This window comes from Amphiprion ocellaris, chromosome 13 (assembly GCF_022539595.1).
Source record: "Amphiprion ocellaris isolate individual 3 ecotype Okinawa chromosome 13, ASM2253959v1, whole genome shotgun sequence".
NCBI classification, from domain to species: Eukaryota; Metazoa; Chordata; class Actinopteri; family Pomacentridae; genus Amphiprion; species Amphiprion ocellaris.
Genome location: NC_072778.1, coordinates 2,424,179 through 2,450,298, shown reverse-complemented (window position 1 = coordinate 2,450,298; position 26,120 = coordinate 2,424,179). Strand labels below are relative to the sequence as shown.

The 26,120-nt window shown below is 40.8% G+C and overlaps 2 protein-coding genes across 7 annotated transcripts in view; one reads left to right on the top strand and one right to left on the bottom strand.

Annotated features, from left to right (window-relative positions):
• matr3l1.2 (matrin 3-like 1.2) overlaps positions 1-9,674 on the top strand; it is a 20,206-nt gene extending 10,532 nt beyond the window's left edge. Inside the window, exons 11-22 of the mRNA XM_023271070.3 lie at positions 114-471; positions 1,584-1,778; positions 1,860-1,953; positions 2,071-2,087; positions 2,883-3,005; positions 3,091-3,219; positions 4,383-4,511; positions 4,584-4,714; positions 5,628-5,919; positions 7,094-7,223; positions 8,075-8,190; positions 8,415-9,674. Of these exons, the coding sequence (XP_023126838.2) occupies positions 114-471; positions 1,584-1,778; positions 1,860-1,953; positions 2,071-2,087; positions 2,883-3,005; positions 3,091-3,219; positions 4,383-4,511; positions 4,584-4,714; positions 5,628-5,919; positions 7,094-7,223; positions 8,075-8,190; positions 8,415-8,477 (1,777 nt within the window). The 3' untranslated portion in view covers positions 8,478-9,674. The remainder of the gene's footprint in view (positions 1-113; positions 472-1,583; positions 1,779-1,859; positions 1,954-2,070; positions 2,088-2,882; positions 3,006-3,090; positions 3,220-4,382; positions 4,512-4,583; positions 4,715-5,627; positions 5,920-7,093; positions 7,224-8,074; positions 8,191-8,414) is intronic.
• On the bottom strand, positions 8,262-26,120 carry LOC111569101 (matrin-3-like). Of its 6 annotated transcripts, none has more exons than XM_035948576.2 (21): positions 25,964-26,120; positions 23,445-24,367; positions 23,260-23,321; positions 22,983-23,021; positions 22,173-22,246; positions 22,067-22,095; positions 21,870-21,992; positions 20,946-21,071; positions 20,051-20,167; positions 19,241-19,365; positions 18,656-19,149; positions 17,218-17,302; positions 16,411-16,547; positions 16,213-16,331; positions 14,818-14,934; positions 14,530-14,658; positions 12,236-12,369; positions 11,220-12,153; positions 10,145-10,208; positions 9,852-9,973; positions 8,262-9,766 (listed from the first exon to the last, which is right to left on the bottom strand). In XM_035948576.2, the coding sequence occupies exons 2-21, from the start codon at positions 24,330-24,332 to the stop codon at positions 9,734-9,736; spliced, it is 3,951 nt and encodes a 1,316-aa protein (XP_035804469.2). In that variant the 5' UTR covers positions 24,333-24,367; positions 25,964-26,120; the 3' UTR covers positions 8,262-9,733. The 6 variants fall into 6 exon arrangements, with proteins under 6 accessions (XP_035804469.2, XP_023126835.2, XP_054872790.1 ...); XM_023271067.3 differs by adding an exon at positions 14,749-14,774 and having other exon boundaries at positions 8,262-9,973; positions 14,862-14,934; XM_055016815.1 differs by having other exon boundaries at positions 8,262-9,973; positions 16,213-16,323; positions 16,409-16,547.

The window sequence follows — 26,120 nt, the reverse complement described above, 5'->3', positions numbered from 1 at the left end:
CATCCTCCATTCCTGTCTTAGTCCTATCAGACCACAATCCACAAAACAACTGATGAAATGAGACGTCCTTCGTTACATACGTGAGCGGGGTTTTGACTTTGTGCTTTCCATAGTGTGAACCGCAGGCTGGGAGGAGATGCTCAGAGCCGGAGGAGAGCCAACGTCTCCTCCTCCTCATCGTCCTCCAACTCCAGAACTTCCTCGTCCAAGTCCAGCTCCAGGACCAGAGACGAGAAGAAGAAGAAGGAGGACGACGACAAGGTGAAGCCTGAGGAGAAACCGGCAGCAGCAGCAGAGAAGAAGAAGGAGGAGGATGAGGAGGACGAAGAGGAGGAGGTGTCTGGAGTGCTGCAGGGAGGAGAGGAAGGAGGCGAGGAGGAGGCAACTGATGGAGACGCCGAGGGGGAGGAGCCAGAGGGGGCGGAGTCAGTGAAGGAAACAGTGGAGGAGTCTGAGGAGGTTAAACAGGAGGTGAGTTTAAAAATTACACAATCATCTTCAGCTCTGTCAGAAAAAAAACAAATTTTTTTTCATGTGATGTTTAAAAAAAATGTTCTCAAACAACCAAAATGAGAAACAAAACTACACAAAACAAGAAAAATGAGACACAGGATGAAAAAATTAGACACAAAATGAGAAAAAATTTGTAACAAAGTGAAAAAATGAGACACAATGAAGAAATTGAGGTCAAAATGAGCACAAACAAGAAAAATGAGACACAAAATGAGGAAATTGAGACACAAAACAAGAAAGTTAGACACAAGTTGAATGACAAAATGAGAAAAATGAGCTCAAATTAGAAAAATGAGACACAAAATAAGTAAAATGGTACAAGACTGAAGAGACAAACAAGACACAAAATGACCAACACAAGAAAAATGAGACACAAAATGAGAAAATATGAGACACCAAATGGAAAAATTAGACATAATGAGAAAAATTAGCACAAATTAGAAAGACACTAAATGAGAAAAATGACACAAAACTGACGAGACAAACAAGACGCAGAATGATCAAAACAAGAAAAACGACACAAAATGAGACAAGATGAGAAAAATGAATGAGAAAAGTGAGAAAAATTACATAAAACTGTCCTGAAGAGACACTACGAGACAAAACAAGAAAAACGAGACAGAAGACGAGAAAAATGAGGCACAAACTGAGACACAAAACGAGAAAAATTAACAAAAATGAGAAAACGACACACAATGAGGAAAATGAGACGCAAGATGGAAAAATGAGAAACGTGACACAAAACTGAAGAGACAGACGAGACACAAAATGACCAAGACAAAAACGACACACAAAAGGAGAAAAATTCGACATGAAGAGAAAAATGACACAAAACTGTCCTGAAGAGACGCAAACACGACCCAAAACAGCAACAGCAAGAAAGACAGGACACAAAATGGCAACAACTATACACCAAACGACCAAAATGAGACATTAAATGACAGAAATGAGATGAATGACACAAAACTGTCAGAAAGAGAAATGGAAAACGACTGAAAATAAGAAAAACAAGACATGCGGCGAACAAATGAGCTAAAAATGATCTTGTGACGTTGGTAAAATGCTTACAGGTTCCTGACGCTGATGACATCACTGCCGACACACCTGGGGAGGTGGGCGGGGCCGAAGCCCAGCAGGGGGCGGTGTCAGAGGTCAAAATGGAGCCGTTGGAAACCGAAATCTCGACGGACGAACACAAAGACGAGGTGACGGTGGACGCAGCGGAGAGCTCGGAGGCGGTGGAGGGAGATCTGCCCGAACACATGGTGAGAACCGGCAGAACTAGGTGCATTCTGGGTAAAGGTAGAACCAACAGGGATGCTAACGAGCTGCTGCTGCTGCTTCAGTTTGATCAGGACTTCCTGGAGAACATGGAGGACTTTGTGACGCTGGACGAACTGGGAGAAGACGAGGACGAAGCCGGGGAGTCAGACGCTATCGGTACCTAAAACCTGAAATATTATTTAGCTTTGATCTGATTTTTAAAGGATGTTTGTGTGTTTGTTTTGCTCCTGCTGTCACGATATTTTAAATCTAACACATTTCTGTTTTCTGCAGATAACTCAAGGCGAGGGGTAAGTTTCTGTCTCCTAAACCTTTATAGCATTGTTTTATTTATTTATATATGTATGTATATATATATATATATATATATATATATATATATATATATATATATATATATATATATATATATATATATATATATATATATACATATACATACATACATACATACATACATACATACATATATATATATAAATAAAAAAAATAATTCATGAAATATGTGAAAAATATTGATTAAATCACCCCAAAATATTGAGGAAATGCTTGAAAATATTTTTAAAAACACCCCAAAATATATGAGTAAAATATGTGAAAATATTTAAAAGAAATCACCCAAATACAATAAATATATATATAATACAATAAAATGTGTGAAGAATATTAAATAAATATCCCAAAGGTATTAATAAAAGATGTAAATATATATTTTTAAATCACTCAAAAATATTAGTGTGAAAAAACTGAAAGAAAATCACTCAACAATATGAATTAATGTGTGAAAATATTAATAAAATGTGTGAAAATAATTGAAGAAAAAACAAAAAAAAATTATAAAAATTGTGAAAATATTGAAAGAAAATCATTACTCCAAAATATTCAAAAAATGTGTAAAAATATTTTTTAAAAGTCATCCAAAAATATTAATAAATATATGAAAACTATTGATCCAAAAATAACCCAAAACATTAATAAAATGTGTGAAGAAATCTAATAAATGTCCTAAAAATGTTCATATTTGAAAGACAAAGTTTTGTTGCTTTGTCCTGTGTTATTTGTTTATTTGTTGTTGTTTGTGTCAGGGTATGAGGGTGGTCAACATCGTGGGCTTCAGGAGGGGCCACAACTTCCTCAATGAGCTGCTGGGACTCGCCAAACCTTTCGGTAAAGTGGTGAAACACCTGGTTCTGGACTTACGGCCGGAGGTACGATGGTAAACATCCACTGACTCACCTGTTTATCTCACCTGAACGCAGCTCAAAGAGTTTCTGTCTCCTTCCTTCTCCTCAGGCGTTCCTTCAGTTCGCCTCGGAGGAAGAAGCTCGAGCGATGGCCAAGTTCTACAACAGCAACGTGGTGGCGTCGGTGTGCGGCCGCCCGGTGAGGGTCAGCCACTCCATGGGCTACCCCACCATCCAGGTGAGTCTCCTCCAGGTGTTGGGTGGAAAACGTCTGCTTCAGTCTCTTTTCAAACAGGAAACATTTTGCTCCGCGGTCTCAGGTTTAGTTTGGAGTTTATTTGGTTATTTCAGACCCGAAACTAAGTTATGGAAGATATTTTGTTTGAGTTTTGTTTTGTAACCTGCAGATGTTTATATTTTGACCCACATAAAGGCCCGAGAAGCCGATTTAAAGGTTAAATATCTCCAGAAATAAAACTCCTAAAGCCATGACACTGGGTAAAGACACAAACGGAACAGTTTCCAGCAGATTATAATGATCGAATGGATCCAGTAGAGGACACTTTTTAAATTATTGGCCCTTGAAAATGGAACAAAAAACTGCAAAATTTTCAGTCAGGGCTGGTGTTGTGTCTCCATAAAGTTCCTGTAAGTGTATATCTATGGATGGATCCATGTTTCCTCCTAAAAATCCAGTCTTTGGTCGACATTTCACCAACTTCTGAGGCTCTAACATTAATAAGATTTGATGTGCAGCAACTATGGCAAGACAAAGTCCGAGTTTTTTGGATATTTTGACTTAGAATGTATCTAAAATAACTTGGAACTTGTCCAAAATGACTAAGTAATTCTCCAAAATGAGTTAAAGACCGTGCAAAGTGACTTGAAATCTGCCCAGAATGACTTGAAATTGACCAAAATGACAGGAATGAGTAATCATTGGGTCTTAGAAATGGAATATAGTGCAAAATATTCAACAAAAGGCTGCTGTTGTCGCCTTAGAAAGTTCCTGTCAGTGTATATATATGGATGGATCCATGTTTTCTACTAAAAATCCAGTGTTTGGTTGACATTTCTCCAATTTTTGAGGCTCTAGCATCAGTAGAATCTGATGAGAGACAACTATGGCAAAACAGAGTTCAGGGTTTTTGCTGTTTTAGCTAAAGTGACCCAAATTTGTCCAAAATGACTAGAAACTTCTTCAACACGATTGGACATTTTTCATCAAAGGACTTGAAATTTGTCCAAAACGACTCCAGCTAGTCTCAAAATGACAATAATGAATCATTATTAGTCCTTTAAAATGCCAAAAAGTGAGAAACCTCATCTCTAAACGGTATTTTATTCTATTTTAAATAGTTTTTCAGGCTGTTTAAAGTGTTTTTTGTGTTTGTGGTTCAGTGCGGCTCCAGCAGAGTCGTCTACGTCGGTCAGATCCCCAGCAGCAAATACTCGGACGAGGACATCCTGAAGCTGGCCGAACCTCACGGGAAAGTCCGCAAATACTTCGTGAACCGGATCCGGAGAGAGGTAAGGGAGCGCCCAGATGCTTTCAGCTTCAAACTGTCCACCGCTTAACGCCGTCTCCATGTCCGTCCTCAGTGCTTCATCGAGATGGAACGAGCCGAGGACGCCGAGAAGATGGCGGAGAGTTACAAAGTCAAGCCACCGAGGTTCAACGGGAAACGTCTGACGGTCTACGTGAGCAGGAAGTACCGGCAGCTCAAACACGGGTGGGTTCCACCTTCTGCAGCCTCGTTATTTTTATTATTAGTAGTAGTAGCATTTATTAATATTATTAATATTTTATCCCATTTTTGGTTAATTTTACCAATTAAACCACACGTCACAAGTGATGTGTTCAAGGACCATTGGAAAGTAGAAAATCTGGTGAATATTTCAGTTTTCACTCATTTGGTGTTTGAGTTCAGTCACAGCTTGGAGGCAGAAAAGCAGCTTTTTTTTTTAATTCACTGCAAAGCATTTCAGAGGTTAAGTTTGAAATAACTTATATTTCGTAACTTTTTTAGTTTTTTTTTAAATTAACGTTTTTAGGACATTTATGCATTTTCCCAGATATTTAATTAATTTTAATTTTTAATAAAAAAAGATGTGTGTGTGTGTGTGTGTGTGTGTGTGTGTGTGTGTGTGTGTGTGTGTGTGTGTGTGTGTGTGTGTGTGTGTGTGTGTGTGTGTGTGTATATATATATGAAAATTTTTTTTTTTTTTTTGCACATTTCATTAATATTTCTAGGACATTATTAAATATTTTTTCAGACCGTTTTATTTTTAGGGGATTCTTCCAACTTTTATTAATATTTTTGTGATATTTCAGAAGCATTTTATCAGAATTCTCTGACATTTTTCAAAACATTTTTAGATATATTTATTACATTTCTGAGGATATTTTCCAGACATTTTCATGATATTCCTTGGACATTTGATCATTTTTTTCCTCAGAATATACCAATAATTTTAGGACATTTAAATTTTCAGGAGATTTTTTCAGACATTTTTGAATATTTTTAGAACGTGGCTCCCGACAACCTGTGGAACATTAAGGAGTTGTCTGTATCTGATAATAAATTTTTAATCATTTAAATTATTAATGACTAATCATGAATCAACGTTTGATCGTTTGTTCAGACATCGATGTCCGAGTGTGCCCAAGAGACCCAGCTCACCGCCCAAAGCCTCCCAACAACCTGAAGAGCCTCCAGCCAAGAAACCGAAAGAGGAAACAGGAGGGGAGGAGGAGGAAGAGAAGAAGGAGGAAGAGAAGAAGAAGGAGGAAGAGGAGGAGAAAAACGAGGAAGAGAAGAAGGAGGAAGAGAAGAAGAAGGAGGAAGATGTTCAGAGCTGCGAAGAAAAGACAGAAGAAAAGTCGTCGGAGAAGATTCCTGAAGTTTGTGATGAGAAGCAGAAGATCAATGAAGATGTGAGTTTAAAAGTTCTGATCATAAAACGCTGATTTCTGAGGTTTTATTTGATTGGCTGGTTTGCTCTGGATGAAAACGACAGAAAATACAGACAGAAAATGATCATTTATTAATAATAATCATAACTGAAAAGATTAAAAGCTCAGAATCAGCTGATTCATTTACAAAAATACTCTGACTTTGGAAGAATCCCCTAAAAATTGTTTTTAAAAATACCTTAAAAAGTCCTTAAAATATTAATTTAAATGTCTTAAAAATATTTATTAATAGAATGTGAAAAATATTTAATGTCTTTAAAATGTTAGTAGAAAGGTCTGAAAATATTAAATATATATCCTTAAAATATTAATGAAAAATATTTGTTTTGCTCCAAAAATACTAATGAAATATCAGAGAAATAATTAAGAAATGTCCTAAAAAATTACTAAAATGTTTGGGAAAATAATGTCATAAAATGTCAATAAGAAAAATCTGAAAAATATTAAGTATGTCCTCAAAATATAAATATAATATTTAATTGATGTCTCAAAAATATTAATAAAAACTTGTGGAAAATATTCATATAATATTGGTTGGGGAAAAGGAAAGAAAAATAATTAGTTAAAACGTTAAATATTAAATATAATAAATATAGAATAAGCTAAAAATATTAATTAAATGTCTTTAAAATATTTTAAAATGTCCCAAAAATATAATAAAATATTTGTTGGGGAAAAGTAAACAAAAAAAATAGTGAAAACGTCAGAAAAATGTTGACAAGTGTCCCAAAAATATAAAGAAAATATCTCAAAAAATATTAAATGTGTCTCTAAAATATTAATACCATGGTTTGGAGAGAAGGGGGGAGTAAAAAAGAATGAACAAAATAATAAGTGTCCCTAAAGTATATGTCCTTAAAATATTTAATAAAATGTTTGGGGGGAAAACTCAAAAAACTTAAATAAAAAATTCTGAAAATATTATTTATATCCTTAAAATACTTAATAATGGTCCCAAAAATACTGATAAAATAAGTAAGACAAATAACATTTCTAATTTACTAGAAATATTTCTAAAATGTGGGAATGAATGTCCTAAAAAAGTGATAAACTTGATTTTATGTGGAATGAAGCAGGACCATTAGAGGCAGTAATAACAATAATCATAATAATGTGTTGATGAATTTTTCTGCAGGACGACAAACAGGAAGAGCAGCTGGAGGACATGGAGACGTCGACCAATCAGAACGGACAGAACGATGCCGACACCAAACCCAGCGTGGCGTCTCTGCCGCTGCCGGCCTACGACCCCGACAACCCGATCGGTCAGGAGATACCGATCAATAAAAACCCTGATCAGTACGATCAGTTGAGGGAGAAATGAGACGATTTAGAGCCAAAATAATCTTTAGTTACAGTTGTCGTCTCTCACGGGATTTTAGCAACAATTCAAGAGAATTTGTAGGGATTCTTCCAAGATTCTGAAAAATACTCTATCCTGGGCGCCCGTATAGCTCAACGGGTTAAGCGGGTGACCCATGTACAGGGACTGGTTCCCGACGCAGCGGCCCGGATTCGATTCCTGCTTGCGGCCCTTTGCTGCATGTCTTCCCCCCATTTCCTGTCTGTCTCCACTCTGCTCCTATTCAATGAAGCCGAAAAGTAGAAAAGAAATAACTTTAAAAAAAGAAATATTTTATCCCAATTTTTTACACTTTTTAGGACATTTATTGATTTTTCTAGATATTTAGTTTTTTTTAAAAAAGCAAGATTGTATTTCTTACACATTTTATTAATATTTCTAGGACATTTATGAAATATTTTCCATATATTTTCATAATATTTTTATTTTCATTTTTGGGTCATTTAGTAAATGTTTATGAAGACATTTGAATTAATACTTTCACTTTTACTTTTTTACTTTTAATACTTTCAAGACATTTTATTGTTTTTTTTATTTGGTTTTTTTATTATTTTTAGGATATTTAATAATTATTTTAAAGACATTAAATTAATAGTTTATTACTTTTTTTTTTTAGATATTTAATTACTTTTTCCTCCTATGTGACAGAAAACTGAATCTTTTTGGACGTTTTCCACCAAAAACATCATTAGATTCAGAAAACGTGAACCACGGACTTTGTTGAACTGATTATTGATCTTGTTTCTGTTCCAGGTGTGGAACACGTGAAGATGGGCTACTACTGTCGGGTCTGTTTCCTATTTTACTCCAACGAGGAAACGGCCAAGAAAACTCACTGCAGCAGCCAGATGCACTACGACAAGCTGCAGGTGAGACGGAGCTCCACCCTCTCCACCTGTGATTAATTTATTTCATTCATGAATAACTGCACAACAGCAGCTTCTTCTTCTGTTTCTTTATTTGGTGAAAAAAACACAGAAACATGTTCGAACAGATGGAGTCACATGATCTGTTTACCAACGTTTAAATTATTTACAAAATGAAAACCAGCAAAATAAATAAAACAAACTGACAAATAAACATGTCGTTTCAGAAATACCTGGAGAAGGAACAAACCAAGTTGGAGAAGAAGAAGGGAAGGAAGACGACGGCGTGACAAGGCAACTTTTTATTTCACAATAAAATTCAAACTGATCTCAGACTCAAAGTCGTAAACAAAAGCAGCCGTTTGGGAGAAAAAAACAAAAAATTAAATCCTCCCGTCTCTACAGCAATCGATTATCAGGTATAATACTGATCAATCAGAGCAACAAAAAGTCCAAACTAGCGATCAGTATTTAGAGACGGTTCGTCGGCTGTAGCTTCTGCAGAGCGAATATTTATGTTTTTGATTATTTTGTCTTTAAAACATTTTTTCACACCAAAAAAAAAAAAAAAAAATCAAAAAAACACTATTAATCCACAAAAGAATCGGCACCAATATTTGCTGTTAAATGAAACTTGACTGACTTTTACGTCATCGATACTTTTGTCGGTAAAAATAAACTTTCAGGCCTCGTTTAGTTTGACGAATGTTAAAAAAAAAAAAAGAACAAAAAAAACCCAAAAGTGGTTTGGTTTGGGTTTCGGATCAATAATTGATCAACAAGGAACTAAACGCCGTGATGACAGGAGGTTAGCGTAGCTTAGCATGAAGCCTGAGAGCAGCTAACACGTCTGTGGGACTACTTCTTTGACAGCGTATCCTTCCGCCTTCCACCAGGCCATAGGGCGACTTTAAGGCCCCTATTGGAAGGTGGAAGGATACGCTCTTTGGAGAAATAGTCCCAGCTTAAATAACGTTTACCTGCGAGTGAAGCTGATTGTTTTGTTTTGAACAAACCTGTTTTGATAAATGTGAATGTCTTCTGGCTTCTTTCGTCTATAACGGCAAACTGAACATCTTTGGACAAAATGAGACTTTTAGAGACCAAATAGCTGATCGGTTCATCCACAAAGTCATGAAACTACTATTAGTCTAGTTCTATTAGTCAACTTCAGGACTAAAAGTGACAATTATTTTTACTGTTTTGTCTCAAAAATGTCCAGCAGTGAACCATCTGGAGCTGCAACCTTTTGAATATTTTGGGTTTTTTCCCCCCCTTCATGACAGAAAACTGAAAATCTTAGGACAAAATGAGATGTTGCGGCCCTATTTCTTGACAAACTGTATCCCTCCGCCTGCAGGGTGGATAGATACAGTGAGGAAGTAGTTCCAGCCGGTTCACTGCATTAAACTGTTCCTGTCACGTCTTTTTCTTGCTCCGTATTTGCTGTATTTTTACGTTTTAGAAAATAAACCTGTTTCCTCAGATGCTGTGTTGGAGTTCAGATCTTCTTAAAGAGTTTCGGATTTTCTGCAGAGTTTCTCCTTCAGCTCGTCCAGGGATCTTTCCCTGTCTGCTCCTAAAACAACAAAACAACCTGATTCAGTTTGACGCCGTTAAATCTGGTTTCTACGGTGATCTGATGTGCTGGTTTCCATGGCGACCTGGTATCGGCTGTAGTGCGTCGGGCTGCTGCAGTGCTGTTGTTTGGCTTCGTCCTCGTCGGCGAAGATCAGCTGACAGAGTTTACAGAAGTAACCGACGACGGGACGCACAAACTCTGTACCTGCAGCACAGAAAACACCGAGGGGACAGTGAACGCACCGCAGCTGGACAAAGTTATTATCATTTCATCCCTACAGCAGAATTAGGGAAGCCCGATGTGTGACGTCATGAATCCGTTTGGTGACATCAGATGAACGTTAAGTAAAGACATGAGATGAAGGGAGTTTCTTACCGACGGGTTTGGCAGGTTTTTCAGGTTCGGACTGTCGCTCCGTCTCCGCTGCAGCGTCGTCGTCCTGAAACCATTCGTTCATCGTTTACATGTTTCAGACTCGTGTTTTCACTGGTCTTGTTTTCAACGTTATGAAATTTCTACGTACAAAGTTTCGTACCTGTCGAGTTTTCTACATAGGCGGTTTTTAAGGATGAGTTTTTGAAGTTCTAATTTTCTACGTACTTCCCAAACCAGAATTATTCTAAAACTAGCCTAAATTTAGTCCAAAACCAGGCTTTGACGCATTTCTGTGGGCCAGGAGATGCCCATTTTCCATTGGATTTGGGTCACTTTTGACCCATGTTGCACATCAAAGGGTTAAATTAGTCTAAATTTAGTCCAAAACCAGGTCCTATCAGAATAAAAAAAAACAAGCAAAGAACACGTCCAAACCAGTATAAAACTGAAACAAAAACTAGATTAAACAGGCTAAATCCTAACTAAACATAGTCCAGAATCAGGTCCTACACCAAGTTTTACATCCAGTCCTAAACCAGTTCCAAAACCTTTTAATATCTGCCCAAAACCAAGTCAAAAACCAGTCTCAACTTAGTCCAAAACTAGTTCAACAAGTTCCAACACCAAGTCCTAAACCAGTCCTAAGGTGAGTGTAAAACAAGAACCCTGTTTCTGTGTGAACCGTCTGCATCTATATCCGATTGGAGCTCCGCCCACAGAGAAACACCTGAGCACCATGACAGCAGGTAAACCTTTGGGACTGTCTTTACCTCGTCTTCCTGAGTCTCTGCCATTTCCTCTGATTCTTTCTTCTTCATCCCATAATAATTTTCTAAGTACTGAGTTTCCTAAGAACAGAGTTTACTGCTTAAATAATTTGCTACGTACTAATTTTCTACGTACAGAGTTTCCTACATACTGACCTTAACATACCAAGTTTTCTACACTAAAAGGAGACGGATTCAGAAGTCAGATTTTGCACAAACCAAACTGTTCGATTGTGACTCATTGACAATTGAAGACTTTAATATTGTTCAAAGAGTTTTGAGGGAAACTGTTGTGTGATCAGCCATACCTGTTCAGCTTGAGGTTTTGGACCATCTCCGGTGCCAACTGGTGGATCTGGACTCTCTGAATCCTTCACCTTCGACTCTGATGTTTCAGACTCTAAACAAACTTCAGTCGTCTTTTCTTCTTTATCTCTTGGTTCATCCGCCTCTGATGGCTTCTCTTCCAGCTGATCATCTTCCGGTTTCTGTTTTATCTCAAGATCTTTTCTGTCTTTTGCTGATTCTGTCTTCATAGTTTCTTGGGACACTGAGCCGTATTCGGGAGTTTCTTCTCTTTTTTGGGTCTCGTTCTCTGGACTTGTTTTCTTCTCTGGAGTGTTTCTACCAGCATCATCCTTCTCTGATGTGTTTTTGAGGTTCTTTTCTTCTGCTTTCTTGCTCAATGACTCGTTCTCTGGAGTCTTTATAGATGCTGAATCTTTGTCTGCAGTCTTTCTAGATGTTGAGTCTTCTTCTGGAGTCTTTCTAGATGTTGAATCGTTCTCGGAAGTCTTTCTAGATGTTGAATCATTCTCTAGTGTCATTCTACATGTTGAATCTTCTGGAGTCTTTTTAGACGTTGACTCTTCTGGTGTCTTTTCAGATGTTGACTCTTTTTCTGGAGTCTTTCTAGATCTTGAATCTTCATCTGGAGTCTTTTTAGACGTGGACTCTTCTGGAGTCTGTTTAGACATTGACTCCTTCTCTGGAGTCTTTCTAGATGTTGAATTTTCTTCTGGAGTCCTTCTAGACATTGACTCTTTCTTTGGAGATGTTGAATCTTCTTCTGGAGTCTTTTTAGACGTTGACTCCTTCTCTGGAGTCGTTTTAGATGCCGACTCTTTCTCTGGTGACTTCTTCAAAGACTCCTTCCCCTTCAATTTCTTGTCGGCTTCGTCCCGATCTGAAGTTCCGGATTTGCTCCTCCTCCTGCTGCCTCTGTCTAAAGGTACAGGGTTCCTGCAGAAATAGGGATTAGAGGATGAGCGATAGCAGGAAGCTGACGAAGAGGAACAGGGATGGTAAGGAAGAAGTTTCTGACCCATGGCTGAGCCGGTCGTATTTGTAGGAGAGGCTGACGATGGGTTGGAAGTTGTTAAAGATGATGGGGGGTTTGAGGGCCAGCTCTCTGGCAGCTTTTGAGGCCTCTGATGAACTCGACATCTCTATGAAACCCTGAAACACAGACAGAAATCATCCCATAAATCTCAGAAGATCAACCAAATCCACTGAAGCCCAAGTCCAAAACAAAACCAAAACTAGTACAAAGCAAATCCAAAACACATCCCAAATAAGTTCACAATGAAATCCAAAACAATACCAAGTCAGTCTAGACTGGCCATAACAAACACCATGTTCGAGCAGAAGATGACTCATAAGTGTACCTGGTACTAGAGCACCTTAGACCAAAGGTTGATGATCGACTTCATCAGATCTGCGGCCGTATGTCTCAGACACTCAGGTAAAGAGAGGTGCAGAGCTGTCAACTGATCACCACCTGGTGGTGAGTTGGATCCGATAGCAGGGAAGGTTGCTGGACAGACCTGGTGAACCCAAACGTGTAGTGAGGGTGAACTGGGAACGTCTGGCAGAGCCCCTGCCCATGAGGTTTTCATCTCTCACCTCTGGAAGAGTTTCTCCTGCATCCCGGGGGAGGTTGGGGACATGGAATCTGAGTGAACCATGTTCAAAGCCTCCATTGCAGAGGTGGCTGTTAGGAGCTGTGGCCTGAAGGTCACTGGTGCCTGTCGCGGCGGCAACCCAAAACCAGCTAGTGGACACCAGTGGTAAGGTAAGCCATCAGGCTGAAGAAGGAGGCCTTTCAGGCTTGGCTTGCTCGGGGGTCTCCTGAAGCAGCTGACGGGAATCGGTTGACCAAAAGGGCAGCAGCTGCGGCAGTAGCGGAAGCTCAAACTCGGGTGTGGGAGGAGTTTCGGTTGGCCTCAAGGAAGTTCTGGCAGACCGTTCGACACCTCAGGAAGGGGAGGCAGGGCTTTACTCTGGCTGTGTACAGTCGGAGAACTGGGGACATTGTTGGGCGGTGGAAATAGCACTTTGAGGAAATCTTGAACCTGGTAAACATGTCCTCTGCAGAGAGGGCAGAGCCTGAAGACTCGGGGGAATCTTTGTCCATATCCATGGCAGAGGTAGCCAAGGTAGTTAAGAAGCTTCTCGGTGGCAAGGCCCCCAGTCCCCCTTTTCAAAAAGGGGGACTGGAGAGTGTGTTCCAACTACCAGGATATCACACTTCTCGGCCTCCCCGATAAAGTTTACGCTAGGGTGCTGGAAGGAAGGCGCCAACCAATTGTCGAACCTCGGATTCAAGAGGAGCAATGCGGATTCCATCCTGGTCGTGGAACAGTGGATCAGCTCTTTACTCTTGTAGAGCTGCTGAGGGGGTCATGGAAGTTCGACCTGCCAGTCCAGATGTGTTTTCTGGATCTGGAGAAGGCCTACGACCGGGTCTCCTGAGGGGCTCTATTGGGGGTACTGCGGGAGTATGTGGTACCAGGCTCACTGGTACAAGCAATTCGGTGCGGCGTCAGCAGTAATGAAAGCGTTGTATTCAACAGTCGCGGTGAAGAGGGAGCTGAGCAGCAAGGCGAAGCTCTCAATTTACCAGCCCATCTATGTCCCAGCCCTCACCTATGGTCATGGGCTGTGGGTAGTGACTGAAAGAACAAGATCACGTTTACAAGCGACTGAAATTAGCTTCCTCTGCAGGGTGGCTGGACTCAGCCTTAGAGATAGGGTGAGAAGCTCAGACATCTGGAGGGAGCTTGGAGTAGAGGCGCTGCTTCTTCGCATCAAAAGGAGCCAGTTGGGGTGGTTTGGCCGGGGGGGATTGGAGGGATGATATATCTCTTCTAGCATGGGAACACCTCTGGATCCCCCAGGAAGAGCTGGAAAGCATTGGGGGGAGGGACATCTGGAATGACCTGCTTTGTCTGCTGCCTCCGCGACCTGGCCCCGAATAAGCAGAAGACGATGGATGGATGGATGGGCAGACAATACCAAGTCCAAAAGAACTCCAAAATCAACTCCAAAACCAGCCCAAAGCAAATCAAAAGTAAGTCCAGAACCAAGTTTATCCATCAAATAAATCAATACGACTGTTGACCTGCTGCCTTTTATATCCCCCCAAACCAGCTGCCATGGTAACCAGATGATCAGTGTCAATAACTGCCTGTGGATCTGTCATATTTCTGCTTTGCTGACAGTTACATACTCAGTTCTAAAATGAAGCCAACAAGGTGGTTTCACAGCAGGAAAATCATAAGTTTGACAAGATCAGACTGATTGTAATTAAAATAGTTTCTGTTGAGTTGTTCAGACCTCTTGTTGGCCGTGGATCAGGATGTAGCGCACCGCCATCCCGAAGTCTCTCACCAGACTGAGGAACTCGGAGTTGGAGAATTGCGGTGGCAGGTTGGTAAAGTAAAGCACTCTGCTGGACTGCACTGGCTGCAAACAAAGAACATTATTATTACTAATCCAACACCAGGAGCATGTCGGACGTACAAAACAGATGGTTTCATTAGGAGCAGGACATACCTTCGGTTCATCTCGGACTCTGTCATCTACAACAAACAAACAGGAGATTAAAACAAAACAGGACTCAACTGTTTCATCATGTTTTTCCATCTCCAGACCTCCTGTTCGTCTACCTTGATCAGACTTGTCTTCGTCCAGTTCATCCAGAGTAATACAGTTCTCCAGGTCTACTGGAAAGTCTGGTTCCTGTTAAACACAAAGAAGGAAATGAATCAGCATCAAACACGTTCAGTCAGGCTCTGTGCTGCAGCTGTTAACTGCAGATTAGATTTTAAAATCCCCATCACGGCCCAACATGATGCCTTCAAACATCTTGATCTGTTCGACCAAAAGTCCAAATACATGTCATTTAGAAGAATAATCCTCATTTGAGAGGCTGAAGTTAGGCTTAGTTTGAGTTTCTTTGCATGAAAAATGCCAAAACAAATCGTGATCATTTTGGCTCTGACAGTTATATAGGACTTACATAGGCCCAGAAAGCAGGCAGACTTGGTGACCAGTTCATGTCAGTATTTAGACGACACACTGGTTCCATCCAAGCTAAACAATACGTTAATGCTGGTGTTTTTACAGGTTTCTTTAACATGAAGGAAACACATTTTCAATTGGAAACAAGTTCGGTAGCGATGATCAACCACAGTGTCAAGCAAAGTTTGAGTCAGTTCAGGTGTTTGAAATATTACCCATATCTTCAAACCTTTCTAAAACCAGATGAAAAATCAGTGTAAAATCAGATTGGAACTAGATCTGAAACCAATCAAAAGCCAGTCCAAATCGAGGCCCTAAAACTATTTCCAATATCAAGCTGTAAACAAGTCCAAACAGCTCTAAACTAAATCCAAAACTAATTAAAAACCAGTCTAAAACTAATTGCTATAACAAGGTCCAAAACCTGTCTACAAATAGTCACAACCAGAATAAACCAGTCCATAATCAAATAAAGAAATGGTTGAAATCTAAGACCAAAGCCTGATTAAAAAAACAGTATAAAACCCAATGAACCAGTCTAGATTTAGTCCCTAAACCAGGTCCTACAATGAAGTCCAACACCAGGTCCCTAAACCCATCCAAAACCAGGCTTAAAATATGTCTAAAATTAGTCTAAATTTAGTCCAAAACTAGAATTAAAATTAGGCTTAAAATAGTCTGAATTCAGTCCAGGTAGTCCAAAACAATCTCCCAAAACAAGATCCAACATCAAGTCTTACACCTAGTCCTAAAGAAGTCCAAAACCAGTCTAAACTCGTTCCAGTCTAAATCTCTTCTAAAACCGAATCAAAAACCAGTCAGACTTTACTCTTAAAACAAATTCCAACACCAAGTCCTAAACCAGTCCTAAGGTGAGTGTAAAACAAGAATCCTGTTTCTGTGTGAACCATCTGCATCTATGTCTGATTAGAGCTCCGCCCACAGTGAAACACCTGAGCACCATGACAGCAGGTAAACCTTCGGGTCTGTCTGTACCTCATTCTCCTGAGTCTCTGCTGTTTCCTCTGATTCTTCCTTCTTCATCCCACAACCGTCTTCCTCCTCCACCTGATCTTCAATCTCTTCATCCTCTTCCTCCTCCTCCTCCTCCTCACCTATAAGGAAGTCAAACACTTTAAATTTCGTCTTTTATCAGGAGTCACTCTTCAGAAACAATGCGACTATGTTTTCTACCTTGTTCCAGTGACTGTGGACTGTCGTTCTCCTCGGCAGCCTCCTCTTGCTCCTCCTCTTCTTCCTCCTCCTCCAGATCCTCTCCGTCCTCTGCGATCACCTCCATCCCCTCGATGTCGCTCTCCTCTGCAGAAACCCTGCAGGTGATCACACTGATGTCTTTAAATCTGGTTCAGTCCGCGTCAACTCAAGACAGAATTCAGGAAATATGTCACTGCATCGTCTCAGATTATGTTAGAATTTAAGTATTAGAGACCACAAACTAAATTCTGTAAAACATTTTGGCTGAATTTTTCTTTGGTCGACTTTTCACCAACTGTCTAACATCAGTGGAAAGTATGGCAAGATGTACGTCTGTATTTATGCTCCTACCACGTCACCATTTTGTCAAAATATAACAAAACTGGACTCTTTACTTTCCATATGGGTTGCACATCAACTTCTACTCAGGTCAGAGGACTCAAATGTTGGTGAAAGACTGTATTTCTAGTAGGAAATAAGGTACTACATATTAAATAATTTTTTTCTATACTGAAACCTTAAAATGGCTTCCCAGGAAAGACACTTTTTGGGGAAAATTACACAAATTCCCGGTTCAGAACACAGACAAAAACCTCGAAATTAATCCATAATATTTTACAAAACGTAGTTTTGAGTCCTCAGTAACAAATGCGTTAACGCTGAGTAAAATTTGAGACAGTGGAACAACACCACTGACACACATTCCAAACAATTCTGTTTAAGTTGTTCGTTTGCTGCTTCACAGTTTTCACTCTTTGTTGATTTAGAAGAACAACAGGAACTCACTCTGCTTCCTCCTCTGTCTGTTCTGTGTCTGTAGCTTCAGGTTTGGAGTCACTAAGAGAAGCTGGTTCATCTTCAGACCTGGACTCTGGAAGAATCGTTGTGTAGATTTAAGGATTAGACAGTGGTCCTCAAACTTTTTCTGTCAGGTCCCCCTTTGGAGGACAAAAAAACTTTCACGCCCCCCCAATAACTTTGTGTGCAGATATTTGACCAAAGAACAATTTTGCAGCGGTTGTCTCATCAATCACTGTTGACACCACATCAAGGGGAGTATGAGAACCTCAGCTACTGTATGTGGATTCTTGCACGTGGCGATTCTGTATGACTCTATTTGTGTTTTGCCGTTCACTGATGCAGCTTTTACCACGCGATGTTCCTGCTGACGGTACTCATCAGGTTTTTTCTGAAAGAAGTCAAGTGGGTTCTTGACGTGACTGGGATGTAATGTCTCCATGTGTCTTATTAATTAGTTTGGTCTCGTACTGTGACAGTTTTCTGACATAAAACACACACAGGACTCTCTTCACCTCCTACCGTATTGGCTGTGAAGCCAAGACCAAGATAAGCCTCGTCACACTTTCTTGACTTTTTCCAGGAGGTTGTATCTTGTTTGTCTCCTGTCCTATTTTCTTTTTCGTCCAACATTTCTCTTTTCTCTCCAACTTCTGACAGCTAATCATCGTGGTTTAAGTAGAATGAATTGGGGACGGTTACCGTGACAGCGCAGTTTGAGTATTGTTGTGCCAACATTAACACTACAGCTCAGATAATTGGTTCCGCATAGATGGACCTTTTCCACCCAGTCGCTTTCATCGATGAATCGTGCCCGCATTCTCCACCAAAATCACACTAAACTGTCAGCCGATTATGCAGGGGTACTAATGGTGAGGTGTTTTTCCTTGGATGGAAACGCACCGCATCTGAATGTGGCGTGTCACTATTGGTGGTCACATGACAGCCGTTCGGATCTTCAGTCCGGTAGAGGTGTCAGACCAAATGAAAACAGTTCAAAACAGTTCAGCGAAAAATATTTCTTGAAGCATTTGAGGTGAGAAATGAGCTGCTGAATCTGTCCTTGTTTTAGTTCAACAACGGATCGTTTAGACGACGTCGGACTGCCACTCCTTGCGCCTCATTTGCATAAAGTAGAAATCGGGTCTACTTTATGCAAGTGAGCTCCAAGCAACACGGGGGCGACGCACCGCAACATAGCTCAAAACGCACCGCGACACAACCAGCATGCGGCATGAGTAACTACGGATCATGTGGACATGCACCTTAACACATTTTGGATAAATTTGTTTGTTAGATTCTTGAAAATAAATAATCAATGAAATGTTTATTTTTTTCTGTTTTTGCTAAATTAACTGTCATACTGCACAGAAGACATTTCAGGTTTCTCTCTCCTTGTAGTCATGGTGGTTCTCGGTCAGGTTACCTGATTCCACCATCTTTTCCACGGTCGGCCCGGTACTGGACTTGTCCCTGGACTTGGACTCAGACCCAGGTTCGGTCCGTTTCTCTTTGCTGGTCTTCTCTCTGGACCTGGATCTGCTCTTTTTCTCTCTGTCTGACTTTTCCCTGGACTTGGATCTGGTCTCTCTACTGGACTTTGTTCTTGATTTATCTCTGGACCTGGACCTGGACTTTGTTCTGGTCCGCCTACTTCGGCTAGACTTGTCTCTGGATCTGGACCTGTTCTTCCTGGAGGACGTGCTGCTGGATTTGTCTCTAGATCTGGATCTACTCTTCCGGTGTCGGCCAGATCTTTCTTTAGATCTTTCTCTGGATCTGGACCTTGTCTTACGGTCTCTGCTGGATTCCCTCCTCGTCCTCTTGGTCTCTGACTTCTCGTCTTTCTCTCGACTTGAACTTCTCGCCCTCTTGACTGAAGGGGGTTCCTCCTCGTACCTCTTTGCAGACGGAACATTCCTGAAGGACAGAACAGACCAGAATCAGGAATAATCAATAATCCGTTGATCAGAATCGACCGATTGATTTCCCGCCGGGTCGGTTTGCTCACATGAGGCTCTTGAACTCTCCGGAGAACGAGACTTTGATGGAGTTGCTGCTGATCCTCAGAGTGTTGGTCGAATAATAATCAACCAGCTTCTGAGCGTCCAAAACATTTTTCATCTCGACAAACGCCTGAAACATAAAAACAAACCATGAACCTGGAGGCTGCTCATTGGAGGCTTCCCATTGGATGCTGGTCCAGCAGAGCGTCTAAACAGAGCTGGCAGAAGTAATGGCGGCTGCTGGGGTGGATCAGACGGTTAGAAGATGAAACGGAAAGATGCCATCGGGAGAAATTTGTGGAGAACAGCTTCATTTGTCAGAAACTTGTGGTTAAATTTTCTACAGTTTCGTCCTCTGGCTGCTCGGTCATGGCGGTAAAACAGCTGATATTTGTGGTCGCAGTGTCACAGTATGTTTGAAAATCAAGCTGCCTCCTACTCGCCCTAGCTCCTGCCTTAACTACAGATATTAGCTGCATTTCTCCGAGTCAGAACTCTGGTTAAACATATCCGTTATTTCCATTTTTACCAGACAGACCTCCAGTTCAAGATTCTACAACATCATTACGAAGACTTTAAACTTCATTTGAGAGTCTAAGGAGGACAATGGAGATCTGCTGAACTGAGGAGAAACAATGATAAAGAACTAGAGCTGAGACGAGTCAGAATTAAACGGTACAGTTGTAAGTAAAGGAGTGGCTGGTTGAATCCCAGATATACGCTGGATGTTCAATGTTCCAACAGCTTCCTAACTGTCCTGTATCACCTGTTATCAGAGCGTTAGCAGACTGAACTGTGCTGCAGTCAGATCTCACCATGGACGGCAGAAACAGCGTGTAGAGCGGCAGGCCGAAGCGTTTCACGATGCTGAGCAGATCTGACCGTCCGTCTTCTCCGGCTGGAGCTGGACTGAAACTCACCACCTGAGAGCTCTGAAAAGACAAAATATAGACTGAGAAGGATGACGGACACACCGGAAAGTGAAAGTAGGAGAATAAAGCTCTTTAAAGTTAAACTCTAATAATGACTCTGTAGTGATTATAGAGGTCTGAGAGCCGAACACTAGCGGACATTTTCAATATCAAAAAATATCTCAAAAATAATAGATAAATGTTTGAAAGATGTCTGATAATAATGAGTCAGGGAAATGTCAGAAGAATATTAATAAAATGCCAGAAATATTATAATATGACAGATAACATAAATAATAACTTCACAAAAAAATAACAAAATGAATGTTCAAAATAAAATGATTATTATTTAAGTATTAATCAAAAGTCATACGATATATTAAAAACAAAATATTAAATGTGAGAAGTAATTTTCAATGAATGAAAAACTGTTTTAAAATATCCAAAAAGACATCAGTTAAATTAAACTCAGAACAGAACCTGGATCAGGTTAGCTCCACAGCATCTGTTACCATGGTGAGCTAGCTCCACAGCATCAGTTACCATGGAGATCGAACTCCGAGGCATCAGTTACCATGGAGATCGAACTCCGAGGCATCAGTTACCATGGAGATCTAGCTCCACGGCATCAGTTACTATGGAGATCTAGCTCCACGGCATCAGTTACCATGGAGACCTAGCTCCACAGCATCAGTTACCATGGAGATCTAGCAGGTTAAAACAGAGCCACCTTCATGACACTGAAAACTCTGACTTCAGACTCAAACCAACCACTGCGTTGGTTCTCCAGACAGCCTACCCGGAGGAAGCTGAAGGTGTTGGAGATGCTGAACTCGATCTTCTCTCCGTTCACAGTCGGGGGATAGTTGACATGAAACTTCACCAAGTCTTTGGCCTGGTCGAGGGTGCCGAGCTCCAAGAATGCCTGCAGGTTTACAGCAATGTTTAACTCAGAATATAAGAAGAGCTGTCAAACAGCATCTGAATGAATGAGCCTTAAAATGTAGAACTTTTATTTGAAATAACGTGTTTTAAATAACTGATCTGGTGTCAGTTTTTACCAGAACTCAAATGTTTTTTCTCCTAAAATGTCACATGTCTACCTGCTGGACTCATGAAGGTCTGAGGCCCAGAAATGATGGAAAAAGTCCATTAAAAAGTGATAAATCTGGACCCACCTCCATGGACTTGAAGGAAAATATTCCCAGTCTGAAGGTAGAACTCTGATCATTGATAAAGTTACTGGAGATGGAGAACCAGATGTTCTGAGGAGGTCAGGAAGGAACTTCAGTCCATTTTGGTTGATTTTGTGGTGTTGAATTTAAGATTTTGTTGTAATTTCAGCAGTTCTGTGGTAGTTTTGGTCCTTTTTGTGGTGATTTTGGCCCTTTTGTGGTGATTTTGCAAGTTTTTGCTGTCATATTTGAACGCTTCAGGGGAATTTTGATTCTTTTTGGGGTAATTTCACCTGTTGTGTGGTAGTTTTGGTCCTTTTTGTGGTAATTTTGGGTGTTTTTCCTGGCATATTTGAACCTTTCAGGGTAGTTTTGGCTCTTTTTGTAGTAATTTTGGCCATGTTTGTGGTGACTTTCCAGCTTTTTTTAGTCAATGTAGTGTCAGTTTTCACCACAACTCAGTTACTGGAGATGAAGAACCAGATGTTCTGAAGCGCTTTCTTCATATCTGTGACGTGTTGAATGCGTCATGAAGCCGGTGGACTCACTAAAGACGGAAACATGAGGATCTTGAGGATCTTTCCAAACGGTTCCGTCAGCTTCCTCAGATACGTCTCGTCCACAGACTGAGCCGGAAACTTCACACAAACCACTTTTCCTTGATCTGCAGTCTGACACAAAACAAACACCATTATTTAAAGCAGGAGCAGCGAAAACACTACTTCTGACAGGTTTCACTTTTTACCTTCTGCAGCTTCTGGTTCGTCTGCGATTCTGCAGAACACAAGAAATACGTCAGAAACAAGAAGCACAACCCCATCATCTGATAAAGATCAAAATGGTGGATTTACTTTGGCTCTGATCGGACGTCTGCCGTGGCGGGGAGGGTTTCTTATCGTCCCTCCTCTTTGATTGGTCGTCCTCCCTGAAGCAGCAGAAAGGTTCAATTAAATTAAAGCACATGGATTTGGAGCTTAGATTCTATTTTCACTGGTATTTCAGATTTTATTAGGGGTTTTTTGCTTGTTTGTTTTCAATTTTGAACAATTTCTGATTTTTTCAAAAACATTTTATGAATCATTTTGTTAAACTGTTGTTTTTCATCATTAGTAAATACTTTAAATTTATTGGACATTTTAAAACTATTTTCAGACATTATTTTCTGACATTTAAATATTATTTCCGTATTATGTAACAATATTTTTGACATGATATTTTGGACAATTTAAAAAACATTTCAGATATTTTTTTCCAACACTTATTAATATTTCTCAGGCATCTATTAGACATTTTTTTAAAGTATTCTTCTGTCATTTACTCGTTTTTTCCCCCATTTTCAGATCTTTTAAAACTATTTATAAAAATGCTTAAGACATTATTTTCTGAATTTTTTTGAACATTTAATTAACATTTTGACACTGTACTAATATTTATCAGACATCTTTAAGATATTTTAAATCATTATTGACATTTTAAAACTTTGTTTTCTGTATTGAACGAATATTTGAGTTATATTTTGTGTAATATTTTTAACATTTGCTGTTAATTCAGCTTCATTATCGGCCGTTTATTGGCCCCAAACAGCAGCTGATTGCAGATCCTTTGATTCGGATTATTAATTTTAATTACTTCAAGGTGATGAAGTTTAATGTTTTACTGACCTGGTGACGGTTTCCATGCGACAGTCCCAGTCAGGAAACCTGGAGAAGAGAAAGAACGAAGTTATTAGAAGAAGATATTATTATAAACCCATATGTCCATTTTACACAGGTGTTGGTAATATCTTTGAAAATTAATATATAAATAAACTTTTTTCAGATTTGTGTGATTCTGCACTGAAGACATTTCTGAGTTCTCTCCTCCTAGTCCTGGTTGTTCTGCTCCTAAAGGCTTGACTCTGCAGGCAGCAGAAACAGAAGCAGCTGATGTTGAACTTACTGCTGCAGGAGGCTGAGCTGTCCGTCTGCATGCAGGGTGCCATTGATGTGTTGAATCCAAACCTGAAGAAAACAAAAAGGAAATGAGCGACGTGGCTCCGCTTACAGCCGACGGCTGCAGCTCCCATCATCCTTTGCTGCAGCTCACAGATCTCCCCTCCCCCCGAGAGTCGCAGGTGAACTTACCCTCTCTGACAGCACAGTGATTTGACACAGAGAGCACGAGTACGGGTACGCCGGCGGAGTTGTCCCGTGGAAGTCCAGAGCTTGTTTCATGAAGGGCATGGAGACCAAGGGTCGGACGCTTCTGCTGGAAGAAGAGCCGGACTCCCGACGCCCCTCCTGGGGTTTCGCTTTAGGAGGAGGAGCTGCTCGGGAATCGGCCGGTCGGGCCTCAGAGTAGCGAGAAGGACGAGCTCTGGTTCCCTGCTCTGCTGGGCTGAAAGAGGGGCGGTCCTTAGAGGGACCTGGACCAGTCTTACCATAGTCAGAGGGGCCTGGTCTGTGGTGGTAGTCCACCGAGAAGCCTGAGGATGAAGATGAGGATGATGGAGCGTCTGCTCTGCGGGTCCTGGAAGTGCCCCAGTGGTCCTGATTAGATGGAAGAGAAGTGGACGATATGAGGTGCAGCGGGTACTGGACCGGCTGGCTGTGGGGCTGGTCCCAGTCTAAGGTGCTGGGGGGTCGGTGGGCGGAGCCTGCGAGGTAAGAGGATGATGATGATGATGATGGAGCGCTAGATGGGAAAAGGTTGACGCTGCCTCTTTTGCCTTTGATCTGTTTGAGGATGTGCGGCAGTGACTCGACGGTCAGGACGTCCTCCGGCAGCTTGGCCAGCAGAGCCAGATCTTCAGGTTCCAGACCGCAGCTGCTCAGGATGCTCAGAACGCCGTCCTGCGACGCCGCCGGCTGCAGCGCCGCCCTGGAGGAGGAGGAGGAAGACGACGGGTAGGAGAAGGACTCCTGAGGCCTGTAAAAGTCGCTGGATGGGTGTCGGCGGTCTGCAGAGCTGTAAGGTCCAGGATCAGGACGGAGGTCGGTGTCAGACCGTCTGTATGGGTAGTTGTGAGACATGGCAGGAGGCTGTGGAGAAACGCTCGCAGCGTTTCCTGCAGACAGAAGGTGTCAGGGAAGACAGGAGATGAAACATGTGATGCTGGAGGACGAGTTGTCCTGAAAGAAAACAGCTGAAACCATGACAACAGTCTGAGGGCAACGAGACGCGTTCAGGACTGAAACTGATGAAGGAAGAAACACAACGAGGGGTTAAATGAAACGGGCCTTCAGCACCGATACAGACGATTGGTTATCAATAAAGACTGACACCTGATATCTGGAACCAATAGAAATTAAATGTTACACATTAGCAGCATCTGATAGCAGCAGCCTGTCATTTATAGCCTGACTTCTTCATGAATAAGGATTATTAAACCTGAATATGTAAAATACAAACAGGAGCGACGACATTGCTGCGACATGAAGCTCGTGTTTCTTGTCCAATCAATTGATTTAGATCAACAAGTTTGTCTCCTAAACTTCTGTCGACTGATCTTCTCTATTTTCTTAAATCTTTTTCTATTCTATTCCTTTAAATCCCACGAAGGTCCAGATTGTAAAGCTTTAATTATTGTTCTCCAGACTTTTTCAGGTTAATCTGTGGCTGCCTGTTAACCTAGCCACGAGACGTTAGCATAGCATTAGCCGCTGTGAGGGTAGCTAGTGTCCTGAAATGTGGAGATGTACTGTAACTTCCCACGATTAAATGATCAACAGTGAAAACAGCCCATCCAGATAAACTCACCTGGTCTCAGCTTAATTTCACTGATGGAGACTAGCAGTTTCTCTGGCCACAGAGACTGTGAGGCGTTTAGGGAACATCTGGAAAATGCAGCAGCTGCTGATGACTGTGAGGCGTTTAGAGAAACTGCGGTGTCTGCAGATAAGCAGATGTTCAGGTTCTGTTCCTACTGATTTTTATTTAACCTTTCAGAGACGCTCTGATTCAAATTAAAATTATTTTCTGTTTGTTTATTAGCAGGAATGTAGCTCAACATGAAAGTAAAAGTCTGTTTAAAACACTCTAAAATCAATAAATGGTGAATAATAGTGATGTCAAAATAAATTCTAAGAATAATTCTGATATTGTTGTTAGTGGTGCAGCCCTCATCAGCTGAATGGAAATAATTTAGATGGACAAAGAACCAGAAACAGTTTCTCTGATAGTTTCGTTCTTGAAAAACAAACCCTGTTGTTGTTGTCAACGTTAAACCATAGAAGATTCCAAACTTCTTTTTTAAATTATTTTTTATTTCCTCTGCAGATGCACTCCCCGAAAAATATCCTTCTGGAATGACTGATGTTTCCCAGACAGTTATTGAACTCACCTCCTGAAGATTCCTGCATTTTACCAACATGTAGCAGAGAAAAGCTAAATGTTTTCTCTCAGTTGTTCCAGTATCGTGCAGATTTATCGACACACCGACAAATGAAGCAAGAAAAGACAAGAACACCGAGGTTTGTTCTGCTGGTTCAGGTGGATTCAAAGCTCTTTATTAACGTTTAAACTGTGAAAAACCTGCAGGTGGATTTACAGAACCAGGTTAGCTCCACAGCTAACAGTTAGCTCACCTAGCTAACAGTTAGCTTCACCTAGCTAAGAGTTAGCTTCACCTAGCCAGCTTTTAACGGGCGGCTGCAGCACTCACCTCAAATTGTCAGGCGAGGAACGGCGCTTGCAAAAAACACGAACTGACGAGTTGACCAGGGATTCTTCGTTATTGACGCAGAAACTCGCAGCTGAATCTGGACACAGCTACAGACAAGCTAACTGACCGGCTTCATCCGGTCTGTTTATCAGTGGTC

What these genes read in the sequence shown, in the direction of transcription:
- LOC111569101 (XM_035948573.2), bottom strand. Translation starts at nt 24,332, where the DNA reads ATGTCTCACAACTACCCATACAGACGGTCTGACACCGACCTCCGTCCT. An exon ending in TCACTGTGCTGTCAGAGAGG is followed by an intron (nt 23,322 to 23,444) that starts GTAAGTTCACCT and finishes TGTTTTCTTCAG; the next exon opens with GTTTGGATTCAACACATCAA. An exon ending in AAAACCTGCCAAACCCGTCG is followed by an intron (nt 9,974 to 10,144) that starts GTAAGAAACTCC and finishes TCTGTGCTGCAG; the next exon opens with GTACAGAGTTTGTGCGTCCC.